Source organism: Glycine soja, chromosome 20 (assembly GCF_004193775.1).
Source record: "Glycine soja cultivar W05 chromosome 20, ASM419377v2, whole genome shotgun sequence".
Taxonomy (NCBI): Eukaryota; Viridiplantae; Streptophyta; class Magnoliopsida; order Fabales; family Fabaceae; genus Glycine; species Glycine soja.
This window is the reverse complement of record NC_041021.1, coordinates 42,367,655-42,387,218: the sequence shown is the minus strand read 5'-3', so window position 1 is coordinate 42,387,218 and position 19,564 is coordinate 42,367,655. Positions and strand designations below refer to the sequence as shown.

The 19,564-nt window shown below is 31.5% G+C and overlaps 1 protein-coding gene across 3 annotated transcripts; it reads left to right on the top strand.

Moving 5' to 3' along the window:
• The first annotated feature begins 2,827 nt into the window (after nucleotides 1-2,827).
• LOC114402570 (MADS-box protein AGL42-like) lies at nucleotides 2,828-16,470 on the top strand. Of its 3 annotated transcripts, XM_028365194.1 has the most exons (9): nucleotides 2,831-3,079; nucleotides 3,459-3,523; nucleotides 3,652-3,836; nucleotides 7,097-7,175; nucleotides 14,400-14,461; nucleotides 14,639-14,738; nucleotides 14,844-14,885; nucleotides 15,016-15,057; nucleotides 16,024-16,470. In XM_028365194.1, the coding sequence occupies exons 3-9, from the start codon at nucleotides 3,655-3,657 to the stop codon at nucleotides 16,159-16,161; spliced, it is 645 nt and encodes a 214-aa protein (XP_028220995.1). In that variant the 5' UTR covers nucleotides 2,831-3,079; nucleotides 3,459-3,523; nucleotides 3,652-3,654; the 3' UTR covers nucleotides 16,162-16,470. The 3 variants fall into 3 exon arrangements, with proteins under 3 accessions (XP_028220996.1, XP_028220995.1, XP_028220997.1); XM_028365195.1 differs by lacking the exon at nucleotides 3,459-3,523 and having other exon boundaries at nucleotides 2,828-3,079; nucleotides 3,585-3,836; XM_028365196.1 differs by lacking the exon at nucleotides 15,016-15,057 and having other exon boundaries at nucleotides 2,837-3,079; nucleotides 16,024-16,461.
• The last annotated feature ends 3,094 nt before the right edge of the window (nucleotides 16,471-19,564 follow it).

Below are 19,564 nucleotides of genomic sequence, written 5' to 3'. Positions count from 1 at the left end.
GAAACTTCTTCCGGAGGTGCGAGTCTTCCGGAATTCTTCCGGATGAACCACTTCTTCCGGAAAGTTCCCGGAAGACGTTTTCCGGAAGTCTTCCGGAAGAAGTGTTCTTCCGGAAGACGTTTGGTTACTTCCGGAAGAACACTTCTTCCGGAAACTTTCCGGAAAACGTTCTTCCGGAACTTCCGGAAGAACCCCTAAGGGGTCTTCCGGAAGACTCCTCCGTCAGCGATTTCCGCCATTTTTTCCGGCGTCCTCTCGTCTTCTCCCCTCTCGTCTTCTACCCTAGGTTTCGTCTTCTAACCTAACGTTACACTAACCTACCCTAATGTAGTGCATAACAAAACCAAAGCTAAGAAGAAGGCCACCTACCTCGAAAGCAAATGGGTCCAAGGGCTGTCGGAGAAGCTCGCGGAGGGCTGTCGGAGAAGCTCGCGGAGAAGAAGCTTGTCGGGGAAGAGAGAAGAGAAGAAGCTTTTTGCGGAAGAGACACAGTGAGAAAAAGAGAGAATGCTTCCGGGAAGAAAAAAAATGCTTTTTATATTTTTAACTGAAGGGCAAAATTGACCTTTCATTGAATTGCTGGGTGCACCAGCAATATTGCTGGGTGCACCTAGCATATCCCCTTACATAATTTTTGGACCTTATTCGTTGGGCCCGTGAAAAAATTAAGGCCCATTCTATTTCCAAACAGTGTTTCGGCTTTACCGCCCCAAGTTTTCTTTGTATTTTTCGCTTCTAAGTATAGAACTTATAAATTGCGGTGTGCACACCCCCCTATCGGTCTCATCCAAACTTATCTTAATCAAGCCTATTTAGGGTTATAGTCACACACACAACTCATTCGTTCGACACTTGTCATTATTCCAGCTTTAAACAAGTATTTGTTTACAAAAAAACAATCTTAGGACTATTATTCTTAGAAATAAAAAACAGATACTAGAAATTTATAACAATTCACATAATACAACAATCTATTGATTTTACTCTATATCACTATATATATATATATATATATATATATATATATATAATTTGTCTTAAAAAAAACTCATATATCAGGTTCAATCAATAGAGTTAAACTTTCTTAATTAAAAAAATTATGATATGAGTTTAAATGATTAATCACAGTTACACTTGCAATACGAGCTTGATTAGATTAGGCTAACAAACATAACTCCAATTTATTAAAACCTTAAATTTAATAGTCTAAAGCCTACATTTTAATGGGTATATAAGTATATTCAAGTCGGCTTATTTTGCCAACTTCACTCTCTTTTAAATTCACCGTTCTATCATATCTAACACAAAATATAAATAAAAACCCAATTTTTACTCAACCTCAAACCCTACAATTTACAAATATAAGGGTGGGAAGAAGGAACTGTACGTACCGCAGTAAGGAGTTAAGTATAGTGTGGGAAACACAGGACCAGGAGATTTGATAAAAATGGCACCGATAATAGAAGAGCAGACAAATTCCAAGAAAGGAAAACCAAAAAGAATCTGGAAGGGATATTGCTTTATTTTCACTCCTTTAAACCGAGGGCATAACATGGGCAATGATAACGACATCATCTCCCGTTACCAGTCATTGTTTTATTCCCAAACAAATGAAAAGAATCCAAATTGGGGTTTACGTCAAACGAAGATCCAGTCAGATTATGAACTAAAATCAATTTTGTGCACAATTAGTAATGTTTAAATGGGCAATATATAATTTTCTTCAATATAGTTAAATTATGTTATTTTATTAATTTTAAGATATTATATATACACTTTCTGATAATGCTCGTATGAATTTTTTCAAATTTTTGAAAAGAAAAAGTCGATTATAGCTGTCTAAGTTCACCCTGTTAAGAAATATAGCAAAATAGAAAATAAGGAGTAAAAAAAAAAAAATCAATCCTACAAAAGAACAAAGAACAAGATTCCATTCAAATTCTGCCATCCCCTTCAATTTCCTTTGTAATTTCTTTTTAGAATTTAACGCAGGTTATTTTCAAATTTCATGCTTTGAAGGTTTTGATTCTTTCTATGATTTCTTTGGCTTCTTGACTTCAAGTTTTGTGTAGATCGTAAATCAAAGTTTCTTACTCATTCACTTGCATCGTGCCTGTTCTAGTTTTGTTATTCATTTTCTTCTATATCTTCCGTTTATTTATATATGTTGCTTGCTATGTCGTTTATTAATTTAATCTTTCGTGTTAGATTTATATTTTGTATCTATATACGTTTCATGCTTTTCTTGTGTTTTTTTTTACAGAAAACTTTTCTTGTACCAAATCTGTTTATTTTGGTCAATCTATTAGTATTACTTAGTGAAAGTTTTCTGTTGGTCATCGACTTTATTTCCAATTGATTAGTTTATGTACGTTTAGTTGCTTCTTTATTACACCTTTGTTTTTACCGGTTTGATATGCAAATTGTTAATCAAACATTTTGTCAAGTTATTTTGACAACACGTAATTCCACTATCTGGAAACTTGCAGTTTTCCATGGTGACAGTTCAGACTTTTTCCCAAATAGTAAATTTTGACTACAAACAACTAGTATAAATTATTAGTATAAACATACAGTGATATTATATATAATTTATTTTTTCATTAGACAAAAAATCATATTGACCAAGATGCTTTTAATGTTTAACATTTTTTTGCTATTATATAATATTCTTTTAAAGTGAATTACATTATATTTAAATTATTATTCTTCGGAACTTTAATCTTTTATATATTCAAATGGCAAAGGGGGATTTTTTTTTGCCTTAATTAGTTACTTTTATTTTGCGAGACAATTGAATTAGGTGATAAGAAACACTCAAAACGATATTCATTTTCCATATTTCTTTTTCTGATCTCAGTTTCACGTCAACTGTTGGGGTATCGATTCTCTGGTAGGATGACAAAAATGGATGGAATAAGGGAATATACCCTTTTCTGTGGTCTGAATAATAGCTACCATAAATGCCACTTTGCTGGAAGTGGGGATCCAAAGACTAGGGTTTCTGTAATATTTGCCACTTCTTTCTACCACTCCTTACACTTTCTCTTCTTTAATTACTTCAACTTGAAGATAGTTGGTGAGTTTTTCTCTTGTCTGTGTTCCTTGACCTATGCTGAAAGCCAAGAGCTCCTTCAATTAACTTTTTATGCTCAGATGAACTGGTTTAATTTTAAGTTTGTAACCATTCTGGGAGGTCAATATTACCCACCACATTAATTAATTTAATTTGTCTAAAATAATCTAAACCGAATATTTCTCTGTAAGATCCACTTTGGAGCCGGCGGATCAATAATATATTTCTGATAAATTACTAAATCCTTTTTAATCATGTTCTTCTATTGACTATTTCTACTCACTCCGATATATATATATATATATATATATATATATATATATATATATATATATATAGATTGTGGGGTTTAACTGTTGTTTCAAAATCTTACATTTTCCAGCTAGCTTTAGAAAGAACACAAATTAAAGGGAAACTCTTCTTGAAGACGTTTCTTGCTAATTTTTGGTAATATTCTGTCCCTTACTCTTTCTGATTTGTTTTTCTTACTTTACCTTGTTCTATCTAGGGCTTGACCAGAAATTTAACCCCTTTTTTGGGGGGGTTTATGTCTTCTTGATTATATGTACATATAGGAGATGGTGAGGGGAAAGGTTCAACTGAAGAAGATTGAGGATACAACAAGCCGTCAAGTGGCGTTTTCAAAGCGTCGAAGTGGTCTTCTAAAGAAAGCTTACGAGTTATCCGTTCTTTGTGATGCAGAAGTGGCTGTGATAGTCTTCTCACAGAACGGAAGGCTCTATGAGTTCTCAAGTTCTGAGTACGTTTTCCTTCACTATACTTGTTCTGCTTAAGAAATACTCAAATAGATATGCAATGTCTATGATTGCTCATGGATATGTATGTACCTGTGATTCTGATGTGGGAAAAAAGTGTAGATGGGTTGCTTTGCTGGTTCTGTTGGTAAAATTTGTTTCCCTACCTTACGTTTTGAGGTTTGTTGCAATCTGCAGAAAAAAAATAAACGAGATTCTGTGGCTTCATTTGTGAAATTTTCTACTAATGACATGTTTGGTTTGCGGTTGTAAAATTATGTTTGAGGTAAAAATAATTTTACCAACGGATCAGGATACTTGTTTTTACGTTTGTTTTTATCTGTTGAATTTACATTGAACGCATGCCTGTAACATTTTTACCTGCAAATCAAATATGTACTAAGTTTTATTGATGACACTAATTGTGGATCTAAGACCTTAAGTTGTATATGCATTCAAAAGAGGATAAGAGATGCATAAAGAAAAATAGGATAAGAGATGTGATAATGTTATCATATCCTATTAGGGCAACAAATAATGGATTACTAGAGGAAAATATGTTTATCTTATGTTATCATATCTTATAGAACCAATTGAAAAAAAATAAAGTTTAAAATAAAATATTTAAATAATAATAATAAATACATGAAAGAAGTGAAAAGTAAGAAGTAGGAGTTTAAATATATAAAATTAGGAGAACAAAATATACCCCTGAAATATACATGCATCCGCCACTGGATGGAAATTTCCTGCTTAATTTGTAAAGACTAGTCATTCATTGTACTGGCCTACTGGGTTTGAGACTTTGAGTGTACCTGTACTCAAATTTGGATAATAATCTTGGCTGAATAAAATGGTAGTCCCTTAGTAAGTTTGATACCCTTTTGAATTCTAGTCAATTAGTCATTTCAATGTTTTCAAAAGTGATGACAAGTCTATTTTGGTGATGTTCTTCCAGAATACACGAGAGTGATCGAGTGCCTGGTTGAATTTGAAGTTCAAAAACTTGACACTCCAATTTTTGGTTGTTTGTTCCAAGTATTAGTTATCGTTATAGCTAGATATAAAACCAATCTATCAAGTCCAATTCTCACAAAGCTTAGTTAATTAAGACGTCAGATGAAGGATTCAACTATCCCTTAAACAGTTAATGTGGATCACTAGAACCTATGTAGAGTTTGATCATATGCAGTATCTTCTAGGACGATTTATTGACATGGTCTCTTGTACTAAAATCACTTCAAATTTAAATGTTAAAGCAACTTCATTCAACTTAAATTCACATCTACTTGAAGAAACCCCATTCTTACTTTTTCGAACCGTGAGACGTGGAAGTTTTTGGCTTTTGTGGAACAAGGTGTGGACATTTTCAAGTGCATGAGTGTGCAGGCATGTGTTTATGTATGTGGTTTTCCTTTTCCAATAAGCAGTGTTAAGGAGAATATATATCTTTTTTATTTCCATCTTGGAAAAAGGGATTTTACCTATAGTATTTACGAACAGTTCTATTTCGTGCATTCCGTATACATATTTCTTTCTTTTTTAAAATAAGAATTCCGTACACATTTCTTATTTACCCCATTTTTTTGAAAATGACGACAGGTTGGTTTTAGGACTATATATAACAATTATACATAATATTCGTGTCGAATAAAATTTGGTTGAATAATAAGTTATAGTTTTTTTTTATAAAGGAGAAAATCTATAGGTTTTGTTCCTGTGTTGAATATTATGTTGGCCATTAGCATTGATCAATTTGATTTTTAACACGTAGGATTATAAGAAGTAACGAGAACAACAATATATAATGCTTTGAAACGCAGCAGAAAACTTTTCAATCCTAGGGTATAATATAGTTACTACTTACTAGTATGTACTATTTCACCCATCTTCACCTGTGGACTGGACTATAGCAATGCCAACTCAAGATCAATAATGTGGTCAATCCTATATGCTAGATGACTTTAAATAAGGATTATTTATTAGTTATAACTTATAGCAGGTCAAATTCTTAGTATCTGTTTCATTTTCTGCTTCTTCTTCTTCTTTTTTTTTTTTTTTTTTACATTACGATGTATATATTGAATAACGCTGCATGAGGATTTAAGTTCGATCCTCTTGTAGCTATTGTAAAAAAAAAAGGTTGTATTCATACATTAATTTCTCGTGTTTTAATTAATGGACACACATCTTAATCATTGTGGGTACGTATATCTTTGTTTTTCCTTTTGAAATGTCTCAAAAAGTTAATTAATTTTCAGTACATTGTAGAGTAGACAAGGTGTGCATGCGCGTGGTTAAATTGTTGCCTTCGTCATCTAATATAATTTTAAGAATGAATTTTATTATGAAGAATTGGGCCGATCAAATCAAGTGGTTCACGGGTGGGGTGAGGGGTTGTACTTTCTTTTTCCTTCTTAAATTATTTGAGATTATTTGTAGAGATTTAAGTTCTTCTGAAATTTCATAGTTGTTTTTCTAATATTAGTCACTTAGATAACAGACTACATGACGTCGACAAAAAGGTTTTTTTTTTTTTTTTCATTTCTATACATGGAAAATACATATATCCTTTAGTCTAATTTTGCTGAGCCAATGATATTTGTCTTACTTCTAAATAATTTTAGCTTTTAAGTATTTTTTTTCTTAAGAATTTCAAGAGAAGTTTTTTATAGACTGCCTGTGAACACAATAAAAGTGTGAAAACAAAGTTCAAGAGCCATGGGTGTGTTTGTTATGCTTATATATATATATATATATATATATACATATATATATATATATATTCGTTTTCAGCTGATATGTTGACTTATAATAAAATGTCACTTTGTTTTTACATTTTTTCTTCGGAATTTTCAAAAAGGAACTAAAGTAAAAGCAGTGAGACATTTTTATAATTTTTGGTAAAAACTTGTATATCAATTAAAATAAAAACAGAAAACAAATAAACACATGCCTAATTAATTAGATATCTAGTTATTGTAGTAGTACTTAATTTAACAGCTTAGGTATCGAGTATATATGGGCAGTTGACTGAGTTTTTTAAGAGCTAAAACTTATCTGCATAGTTTTATATTAATTTTAGAGTATAATTTTGATACACGAGTGTAAAAAATTTTCAGTATCAACTAAAACTCACTCTAAATATGATTTTTAAAGAAATTATTATAAAAAATTAATAATCTTATATCATATATAACAATCCATAATTAAATGAGAGTATAAAATTCTTAATTTTAACAAGAATTTGTTTTAAATATTTCAGCATGACGAAGATTTTGGAACGATACCGAGAATATACCAAAGATGTTCCTGGCAGTAAGTTTGGAGACGATTATATTCAGGTTTTACTCTCATCTTACACATTTAGAACAGTCAGAATTATGGAAGGGATTATTAATAATTGTACATATATAACTCTAATGTTTTGTATATATGTACCAATCATAATGATCCGACCCACTAAGATCGGCTTAATAATCAAAGATTGAGATAAATGCATGAAGTCTTAAGTTTCATTATCATGGTAAAAAGAAAATAATGATCCAAAAACTGACTTGCGCTTCATTCGTAAACCAGTTTTCACGTTTTCGAATATGTTCTTCCATATATCTTACTAGTATACTTTTTAGTTTTTAAAGGTATCTTTGATAACAAGTACTGAGAAAAATAATTAAACATTGGTAACACATTTTGATGGAGAGCATCTATTTCCAGATCTGTCAAAGAAAATTGTATAAATTGAAGTATGAGGGAAAACCTTACATATATTTAGACAGTTTAATGTTTTTTCTAGTCTTTTTTTTTTTTGGCATGCAAAGTATTATTGAGAAATAGAGTGTACGGCTACTCTAACCCATGTACAAAATAAGGCCATATTAGAAGGATGAAGGACAAAGAAAAACAAGTTATAGAGTCAATACGCCAATCAAGAAATTAAGAACGAATTAGCGCTGTCCAATTCAACTTGACCTTGAACCAAGCCTACAATCTAACCTTTATCAACTCTAGAGTACCATATAAAAGTTAAAAGAAAAGAAACACCTTGAAACACAATATTGTTACTCATAATTTTAGTAGACCATATCACAATATACCAAATAAAATGTCAAATAGAACATATCTTTTTTCGGTTTTTTTTTTATCATTTGGTGTAATTTTTTTTTCAAAATTATCACATGAAAATACTTTTTAAATTAGTTCTCATTTAGGTGTAAGTAGCAAAAATAATTATGACTTTATATGACATCAGTTTTAAAATATGTGTCATTGCAATTAAAAGTCATAAAAATTTATAACTTTTGTTTACAAAATTGTAATTACTTTTATGACTTATTCTTAAATAAAAATTAATTCAAAAAGTATTTTCATGTGATAATTTTGAAAAAAAAAATTACAAGATGGTAAAAAAAGCTCATCTTTTTCCTTATAGATTAAAAGCTAATATGGACACGAGCAGAGATATCACTAGGCAAAACTCCAGTAAAATCAAGCCATGCAAAGATTGCATTCCAAGTTTGGTTTTTCACCAGATAGTTCAAACAAAGGTAGTGATAACCTATCTAAAATAACCCTCAAGATAATGCAAGCACTATGAGAGGAACAAAACGCTTCTAATTTTTAAAAAATGGTAGATTGAGAAGAAAGTGAGTTCCTTAATAACAGTTGAGACTGCTTAAGAATATATAGGATGATTCAAAATTAAAATTCCTACATGTATCCTCCTTCCAAACCGAGTGATATCCGACATAAAGCTCAAGACATTCCTGCATCTACCAATAGCTTTTTGTTAACTCGTTGACAAACGCACAAAATTATCTTAAGTAGTAAAGTATTTAAAAGTCCAAGTGTTGAATTCATATGGACTTTGTTTGTACTTAGATTAATGCAAACCCAATTTACAAGCAAAAGATAAGAAATTTAAATGTAAAATTTAAAGAAAATAAGAGAGAAGAAGAATAAGAAATTTAAAATAAAAGATTAGGAGATAAGATAAAAATTAAAGAGATAAAAGATTAAAGTAAAAGATAAGAAATGTAGAAGATAAAATAGATAATATAAGAAAAGTAAAAGATAAAAATAATGATAAAAAAATGAATTTAGGATTTAAAATATATCAGGGCCTAGCATGCCTAACCACCTTTGATTTTGATGCAATATCAATATTTTTCTCTATTTAATGTTTTCTCATCTTCCATCCACATCTACTAAGACAACCCTAATCCCTCAAGATGAAGAGCCTAATCTATCTATTCTCTCTCCCAAATCCCTTTGCAAATATAGAATAGTAAATCTCATGAAGCATGGAGATGTATGCAGAGACAAAATAAAATCACTTTATCCCTAGCAATGAATTGTTTAGATGTCTTTTCTCAGTTCTTTAGAAATTATCATTTCCCAATATATAACCCCTAAAACTAATGCATGGATGATCAAGCCACACAACAACAATAAAGCACAAGGAAATAATAAAAATTGGCATTGCATTAAATAGATAAAAAGAAAAAATTATATTATAAGGGCATTTGGCTGCTAGGCTCCCAACAATAGGATTTTAACCTCTCATTATCATGAGAGATTTTTACACTATAGGGACTGATGTGGATAAAAGAAGAATGATAGATAGAGGAAGAAAATGGGATAATGGACATAGATAATGGGTTCCCCCTATTTAAGATACTTATGCTTAGGATTATTCATTAGAGAACTCTGAGTCTCGGTGTCTCGGTTTATAGGTGTATAGGGATTGGTATCTCGGTGTGTATTTTTCCTTTGCTTCCTACTCATTTTATAAGTCTAAGGTAGCTTTATTTCCACGCGACCTCGCGCTTAGCTCGGGTTTTCGTGCTAAGCGCGTCTTTGAGCTTCTTTGTGGGTCTTCTTTGTGCTAAGAGTGAGTTGGCCACTAAGCGAGGAGACGCACTGGATCTGTCTTGCGCGCTGTTAGCTCTTTGGCAAGTGTACCAAATTGTCACAAGTAGTAAAGTTCTCGGAAGTCCGAGTGTCGAATCTAGAGGGACTTTGTTTGTACTTAGATTAATGCAAATCCAATTTAAAAGCAAGAGATAAGAATTTAAAATAAAAGATAAAGAAAGATAGAAGATAAGGTAAAGAAAAGATAAGATATTTGAAGATAAAATTAGAAGATAAAAGAAAAAGATAAAAGATCAAAACGATAAAAGATTTAAAGATAAGATTAAAAGATAAAATTAGAAGATAAAATATTTAAATTGCGATAAAGATAACTACTTCTACGAAATTCAAATAAATAAAATCTAAATCTACTAAGCCTAAATACTTACTCCTAAAACCCAACAGACAAATGCAGAATCCATATAAGGAATAACTACTTCTAAGAAAAACCAACAATAAAAATAGGGAATAAAATTTATATATTAAAATCGCTAAAACCTGACAAGTCTAATTAGCCTAGATATATGGATTCTGGATTTGCTGTTATCAATACCAGTGAACTAATTTTGCCCCACATCTATCCATCTACTTGCCCCTGATGCCTCACGATGGCAAGCCTACATTAATTACTTATCTTCCAAATGCCCTTTGCGAAGACTCAATAACTAAGATGCTTTAAGATTACATTCTAGATGTTTGCTAAAGCATGGGCATTGAGGCATTAAGTCATGCTAACCCAATGATTTCTTTCTTTAATTTTTCTATTAAGCGTTACCCTCTCCCGAGTGGCCTAACCCTAACCGATTCACGCATTCATTCCTTATCCCTAATTAGGCTTTACCCTCTCCCGAGTGGCCTAAAGACTAACAGAAAGCAAGGTCCGAGATGCAAAATAAGCAAGAAAGAAAAGCAGATAAAAGAAACTGGAAGAAAAACCCTCTAAAAGATAACCCGATAATTTCCTCCTTTTAGTGTTCTCTTAAGCGTTACCCTCTCCCGAGTGGCCTAACCCTCAAAACAGATTCAAGTATTCATTCCTTACCCCTAATTAGGCTTTATTCTCTCCTGAGTGGATTAAACCCTAACAGAAAGTAAGTTCCGAGATACAGGATGTAAAAAGAAAGAACGGTAAATAAATAGAAGAACCTAGAGGGAATTCCTCTTTTTATTGATAACTCTTGAAATGCTCCATACATCAATGGCTTTTTAGGCCTGCCAGGCCTAGCTAGGGGGTTTAGCCTCTCATAGTCATGAGGGCTTTACAATAAGAAGGGGGGGTGAAAGAAAGTGAGTAAATGAAACCCCTAGAAGAGGGGTTTTGTGGTGGTGTTTTTCCCTTGGACTGACTTTCTATTTATAGCTGCTGAAGTGGGCTTTGGGCCTTCGCAGGCGCGCTTAGCGCGACACCCCGCGCTTAGCGCGCGTACTTCCTGGCCCGTTTAGCCTGTGACGCGCGCTGAGCGCACGTATTGGGTTGGGCCTTCTTCAAATTTTCTTCTTTTCTTCAATTTTTCTGTCCTTTTTGCTTGTTACACCTCCAATTTTTATACCTGCAACCAAAAATTCAATTTAATTAATTTTCTAACTTTTAATCACAAATAACTGCTAAATAATTAATTTCAGGTTAATATTTGACTAATTTTCTACTATGAAAATACAATTATTTAGCAGTTATCACGCGCTAAGCGAGCTATCTCAATCTTCAAGTTTTTGTATCAATTTCCCTCCAAAGCATTTGAAATCTTCTTCTTTTAACTTTTGCTAATAAAAAAATACAAAAATATTAATTTCTTTATTATTTCATTAAAAACAACAATAAAATAAAGAAATTACAATCATTTTTAGCCAAGATTGACTATCAAATTAACTCAAATTTTGCAGTTATCAGTTCCCCCAAATTAAAATCTTTGCTTGTCCGCTTCTTTAACGTTATTAACTTAACGAGTCCAATGCCTTCAAGGTGGCATGAAAGTCACATAGAACACATATTCCTTTCATTTTCGCCTCTTAGCTAGAGATTCCATGAAACTCATGTATCCTGGAAACACCTTTCATATCATTGCAAGAGAAGTGCTAGTGATCAAGGAAAGAATGACACTTAAAGGTTTATCATGTTTTTCATGCCTTTGTTCCTTGACAATCAGTTGATGAGGAGAGGTATTGACTTGGAGAATAGTTTCTTGTTGAATTTCTACTTGTGAACACTTCTCTTATTATTGTTATGTTCTCTCATATTTTTTTCTTCATCTTTTTCTCTTGAATCATGCTCTTCTACAAGACTCTCCTCATGAGCTTCAATCTCTACAAAGTTTTCTTCCCTTGTGACCACAAATTTAGCCACTTATTTTGCTAGCTTACCAAATTAAATTTCCAGATTTTTAATTGTGTGTTGAGTAGATTCATATGTTTCCTTGATTTGCATCAACAAATTGTCAAGATTAGAACTTCTTTCTTATTCATATTGATTATAGGGTTGTAACTTTTTCTCCCACTGACAATTTTCCATGGAGTAACTCTTGCTAACCTGAATTTTTTGATTCTGCATTGAGTTTTGATTGACTTCAAAGCTAGCTTGGGATGTTTCCATGAATTGCATAAACACATTCTCTAGATTAGAAAGTCTTTTTTCTTCATATTGATTGTAAGGGTGTAACTCTTGTCCCCACCAAGAATTTTCCATGGAGTAGAGATGATAATTATTATTGAAATGCTCTAATCCACAAAAATCACAATTTATCGTTGGTGAGTGACTGACCCTTGATTGTGTGCTTTTAAGATGCTAAGTCCACCTCTTTAAAAGATCTTCCATCTTTAAAATATTTTTCATGGATCAAGTTTTTCTGAGGTTTTATCCTACAAGCATAGACTCACAAGAAAAAGATATCTTTCTTTGTAAAAAAAAATATAACAGTGAAGAAAAAAAATGAAAAATAGTTTTTTTTTTTTTTAAAAAAATAAAATAAAAAGTTAAAAGATAGAACTGATTGGCAACACACCAAATTGTCTCAAGTAGTAAAGTATTCGAATCCATACATGAACTTTGTTTGTACTTAGATTGATGCAAACTCAATTTATAAGTAAGAGATAAAAAATTTAAATGTAAAATTTAAAGAAAGTAAGAGAGAGAAAGGATAAAAAATTTAAAATAAAAGATTAGGAGATAAGATAAAAATTAAAGAGATAAGAGATTAAAGTAAAAGATAAGAAATGTAGAAGATATGATGCAATATTTAATGTTTTTATCTATTTAATGCTCTGAGTCTCGATGTCTCAGTTTGTAGTGGCGTAGGGATTGGTATTAAGATAGTTTAATTTCGACGCGACCTCACGCTTAGTGCGGGCTTTCACGTTAAGCGCGCCTTTGGACTTCTTCGTGGATTTTCTTCGTGCTAAGTGTGGAGATGCGCTGGACCTGTCTTGCGCGCTAAGCAAGAGCTTCACAGACTTCAACTTTTTCTTCCAAGTTTTTTCTTTAAGTTTTTAGATCAATTTTTCTCCAAAGCACTTGAAATCTTCTTCTTTTAACTCCTACTAATAAAAAATTACAAAGATATTAATTTCTTTATTATTTTATTAAAAACAACGATAAAGTAAAGAAATTACAATCATTCTTAACTAAAATTGACTATCAAATTAACTCAAATTTCACAGTTATTACTTTTTTCCCACACAAATAGACCTCTCATCTATGTGCATAACCAACACCAAGTATTATTGATCCACTCACCCATTACAACCATTAAGACATCCTTATAAAGAGATACTTGATAAAGATGAGGGAAGTAATGTATGCATTTAACATATCCAAACAAGTATTATAAAAAAAGTCCAACTCACAAAATCAACCTTAAAAATAAAACATTGTCTCTTCCTTCTTTGAACTAAATCCACAAACTCAATGGTCAAAATCACACCATCTAAAATTTGCCGGCTTGGCGAAGCTGTTTGACATGATGAAATATAACAGACCCAAGAAACTAGTGACGAGAAGCCTCCATATAATTTTATTAATAATGTCAATCAAAGAAATAGGTGTAAGTTTAGAGACTGTTGTGGATTATCCTTTGTAGGCATAGATGCGATAAACAAAGATAAAAATGCCCTTTAGAAGCTTAGCACGGCAATAAAATTCACAAACCAATGCACATACCTCTTCCTTAAGAGTGTCCTAACACCTTTGATAGAAAGCGAGGTTAAATTCATCTAATACTTTGGCTCATAATCCCATCATATATAGCTCTATATATACCGCATCCTCGGTCTCTTCATGAGATGAAAGAGCTATGAGGAACTTATTAGTAGAAACAGCATCAAAGCTCCTTTTATTTACCTTTTCAAATGATCTTTAAAAAGCTTTAATTAGTTTCTCCTCGAAAGCATGAACGCTTTCCAACCATCCACCTTAATTGCATTCCATGTACTGCCAGTGCATGGCTAGTGCGTGGTTTACAGCTTTTTGAACGTAGCTAGTGACAAACCAGACAGTCATACGTAGATACTTGATACGTAACCTTGTGTTGATAATGTTTCAAATTATGATATATATATATATATATATATATATATATATATATATATATGAATTTTTTATTGTTTTTGTGATAGTAATTGATATATATATTACTGGCTTATTTTTTGTCATCTTTTACATGCAGCAACTGAAGTTAGACTCCGTAAGCATGACAAAGAAGATTGAGCTTCTTGAACATTCTAAAAGGTAGCTGAGATTATAGTGCTGCTGTCACATTAGTTGCTTTATTTCATGAATGTTCTTTTAACATCTCTTAGAGCTATATGTAAAGCTGATTTTACATGAGTTGTTGTCAGAAATGAGCAGCACTGACACCTACAATTTTTGCTTCATTATTTGAAATTGAGTATATGTGTCTTTTAGGAAGCTGCTGGGACAAAGCGTGAGTTCTTGTTCTTTTGATGAACTCAAAGGAATTGAGGAGCAGCTGCGGACAAGTTTGCAAAGAGTCAGGCAGAGAAAAGTAAGTAACAACCTGAGTTGAGATAGCAAACATTAAGTGCTCAAATCCCTCTAATTAAATTAATGGAAGAGACAAAATTGAGAGATTTTAATCTTGTTTATTCAGACTCAACTATATACGGAACAGATTGATCGACTACGATCTCAGGTAACCTAGCTTATCTTCAGTACTTTTTTTTTTAGGGTGAAAAGCTTATCTTCAGTGCTATTTACATGGAAATGCTTACTAGTGTTATTGAAATCCTTTGCGCCTGACACATTTTTCCCACTGAATTTAGGAGAGTAACTTGCTCAAAGAGAATGCTAAATTAAGTGCAATGGTGATATTCTGATCTTTCCCTGGTTTTGTCTCGTATAGTTTATTATCCCTGATCTTTTATATGCCAAAAACAAATGAAATAAGCAGATCCATTTTAGTTTTTATAACTGTTTAAGTTATGGCGTTTTGTTAAGTGATTGTAAGCTGAGGCATGGAATTTGACTTACCATTTGAAAGTTGTAGTAGTTAACCGTAGTATATTTTTGTTGAGAAAACTTCCTTAAAAATGAATTTGATTAGTAACTGCTTAAATACCAGGCCATTATAGGGACTTATAATGATGGTAAGATACTTGTTTTAAAGAAATTTGGTGACAATTCCTTGTCATCCCCTGATCTTTCAGATTTAATTCTGACCTTGTATAATTAATTGAGATTATTTCATTTATAATTTAGTCGTTTACTTTATCTATATCTTTGGAATTATGTCAAACACTATAAGAAAAACGTCAATTTCCAACGGAAAATAACCGACGGATCTAAATTCGTCGGAAACGTTATAATTACTGACTGACAGATCATTTTAACAAACCAGACTAATTGTAAGTATTGTTATTTATATTGGTAACATGTCATAAAAACATACTTATATACTTACAAACATCTCATAAGAGAGAATAAACTAAACTTGTCCTATTTTTCCTGTAAGACATTACTTTTTTTTTAATAACCCGACTTCTTAAAAAAGAAACAAGTTTCTCTTATTCTCATTATCATCTTGTACACACGATTTGCTTCAATTATTCCCCCCCTTTTTTAAAGGATTTTGTGGTATTCTCTTCCTTCAATCCATGTACACCTTCTCTTGCATGGTTTGATAAAAAAAATAATATAGTAGCTAGTATGATCCTCCTACAAATAATGGTTACATTACGTAACTGCTTATCACTTTGTCTAAAATGGGAAGGTGGAATCTGTACTTGTGGAAAGGGAAACTAACTTTTCTCAGCTTTTCTTGTTGATGGCAGTATCAGAGGGCGGAAAGGTCATCCCAGCAGCAATGGCCTAGACACACACAAGCAGAAGCAGAACCCCACTGTTCAAGTAGCCAGAGTTTAGATGTGGATACAGAACTATTTATTGGACTTCCGAAGCAGCAGTGCTGATTATATGTACATATTTAATCTACTAATCATTTTGCAAGATGACAAATCTCAATGTTGTCTCGCAAAATATCCTTTCCTTAGTGTGAAATCTAATAAATCTCTATCCTTCTCAATATAATTCTTTATTATAATCTGGGCTGGTTTGAATTATTCAGATAAATAAGAACAATATTGCAAAAGAGCAAATGTATATCCCGTATATAAATTGAGAAGACAGGCACATGGATTGGAGTCTTTTCAACATTTATCATTCAAAATCTGTATATTTTTCGTTTACTTAATCGTAGTAATGTTCATTAATTCTGTGTAGCTTTGGGGTGTGTAAAGCTTCATAACTGAAAATTTTGAAGCTATTTAGCGTTAGTGATCTGTATTAGTTCTGATCCCTGTGATTTAAAATGGCTTGAGATGAGTTGCATTGCAGAGCTTTTTGGTTCAGGTCCAAACTTTGGTAGAGAGAATGACAACGTATGCAAAACACGAGTTGTTAGTTTCCAAACATGGCTAAATTACATGAAGTAAAAGTAATGAATCCATATTTATAGCGACTAAAGGTGTTTATATTTATATTTATAGAGATTAAAAAAAACTTAAATGTTGATTTGACGAAAAAAGTGACGTGAAAGATGGTTAGTCGTGTGGGAGTGGTCGCTTAGCACATTGTTAACGGTTGATTCATAGGCAAGCATACTAAATCGTCTAAAAGTATTCCATAAATAAGAGTTATCTTTCCCACAATAACTTGTGTAATACTTTAACAAATATTATAAGTTTTAACCATCTAAACTAATAAATAAACAATGATGATTTGAATATAACATTCAACAATAAAGATTAAGTAAAATAAGTTTTAAGTTATAATATTTTTGAGATTTTTTTTATAAACACATGATAAAACGATATAAAATTCAAATGACAAAAATTGTTGGGATTAGATTTCACTAAATCAAACTCTCTTTATACTAAAACGTGATACTCAACTTTTAATTCAATGTTAATATCAGTTATAAGATAAAAAATGGTATTCTAATTCTAAATTCCTCAAATGAGAAGATCTAAGTTTTTGCATTAAATGCTAAACCCTTGCACATTTAACAAAGAAGTTTTCTTTTCTAAGCTCAATGACTCAAAGATAACTATTAACCCTCATCCTATTCCTAACTCCGAGATTCAATGGGTATTTTATCACAATTCAAGATAAATAAAATATTTTCCAATAGCAATCTCATCCAAGAATCAAGTTATGACCGATCAATCCATAACAAGCATGAGACATAGAAGTAAAAAGTCAACATTGAAGAACAAGATGAATATATAAAATATTTCAAAAGAAATACATAAAAGCATAAGGTTTAGATACAATCTAACCCCAATAATGGAGGACTTAGCTACCCATCTTCATGAATAGCATTCAAAAGCAAGACTAGATGAAAGATCAATGAAAGAAGAGAGTTGGAGAAGAAAAACTTTAGTAAAGGAGGTGTTTTTACAAAATGAAGAAGTGTTCCTGTCAAAATGAATGAGACAATTTATTTATACAATCCCAAAAATATGCACTTAAGTGAGTGTTTGTTCAAGCCAAAAATTTCAGACTTAAATAGATACTACAACTATGTAGTTTTACACCTATGTCTAAATTCAGCTTTAGCAAAAAATATTTGCTTGAAGTCGATTTTCCTTTACACCTTTTTTTTTTCATCTTCTCCAAAAAGGAACTTCAATTTGAATCCTCCAATCCCAATTTAAGCACATTTGAGCAATAATTTTCACTTCAAATTTTCACTAAACCTTGCTCCAAAAAATGCAATTCAATCTAATTCAATATCCTATAAAATAATCCATCAATAAGCTTATACGATCTAGAAAAATAATAGGTTAAAAGAAACAAACTACAAATTAATAATTTACATAAAAAAACCTAAACAAAGTCCTAAATAAAAAAAAGATAAGATAATTACCTAAATCCATAATATCTCAAGTATTTTTGGCAATTATCATTAACTTGCCAAAGAACTAAAGTGACTAACAAAAAAAATCATCAGAGATAAAAGAAAAAGATATTTTTTTTAATAAAAACTAAAAGCATGAATAATTTTAAGAAAAGAGACTAAAAAAAGAGAAAAAGGATATAAATATTAAATTTATACTATTTGTTTGAAAAGAGAAATAAAAAAAGTGTTTTTTTAGAACTACAAGAAAAATCAGTTCCCCAGATTGGCATGAAACGGAGGGGGAGGGGGAGGGGGAGAGCGAGAAAAAAGAGATCTATTTTTTTTTTGTTTCTTAAAAGATAATTAAAAATTTATAAGATACAAAACTAAAATAATGTTAGAAAAAAAATAGATTATAAATTTTAATTTTTTTAGATTGTATTAGAATATTTCCATATATTTTATTTATATCTTTCAATCTACATAAACAAGCTGAGAAAATTTTCGTTATTTTTTATTTTTATTTATTTAAATAACACATTTTCATTTTATTTAAATAACATTTTACTTACTAATTCACTTATGATCCATTGAAGATTCAAATCATTAACTTCTATTGGAAGCAACCACTGTTGATATCTCAATTAAAAATCGATCTCTAAATTGTGTCATTCATCTAGATGCCGTGGGGTTTAGGTAAATTTTTTGTTTGGTCCATTTTTAGATATAGAAGTTTACCTTGTCTCTACCAGATCTCAATTTGGGCTTTGCTTTTCATCTCTCCAGGGAACAAACAAGGCCAATGTCTACTAGGCCCACATGTTATAAGGTAAATTAGTGAGTCTACATATGTATGTGTATGTATGTCCCACCCCTCTGTCTCTCGTAATTTTTTGGATAATTTTGGATGAAGAAGGAATGGGGCCTCCGCCATTATTTCCTTTTATTTCCCATACTCAATCATGGTTGTTTTAAAAGCTGGAAAATTCAAAGTGTAACCTTTTATATATACCCCGACAGTACTATGAGACATATATATTCTCTATCTATATCTTTGTGTATATGTAAATGTCATGCATCAATATGTCTTATTTTCTAGGATCGTTTGCCCCATTAGGACCCTACCCAGCCTTTAATTTAAGTGTTATACAGCCATAATAGATGCTCCTCTTCCTATATCTATCTTTCCCTCCCTTATCACGTTGAAAGTGTTATAGCATATACCTCTTCCAAGTAGAGGTGTCAAATTTTCTCTAGATACCCTTTTTCTGTTTTGGCCTCACTCGTGTACGTTTTCCATCGTTTTAGAATGCAAGTCTCAAAGTCTTAACTCTTAATAGAAAGAACAAAAAAATAATATAAAAACTGAAAATGTGAGAAAAATATATGCTAGTTAATATGGAATTATATGGTAGGCATGCACGCACAAATATTATTGGTTCAAATTTCCAATAGAGTATATAAGTATTTTG

Coding starts and splice junctions, on each gene's coding strand:
- LOC114402570 (XM_028365195.1), top strand. CDS start 3,655: ATGGTGAGGGGAAAGGTTCAACTGAAGAAGATTGAGGATACAACAAGC. Junction 14,739..14,843: donor AAAGAGTCAGGCAGAGAAAA/GTAAGTAACAAC, acceptor TTGTTTATTCAG/ACTCAACTATATACGGAACA. Junction 14,886..15,015: donor TTGATCGACTACGATCTCAG/GTAACCTAGCTT, acceptor CACTGAATTTAG/GAGAGTAACTTGCTCAAAGA.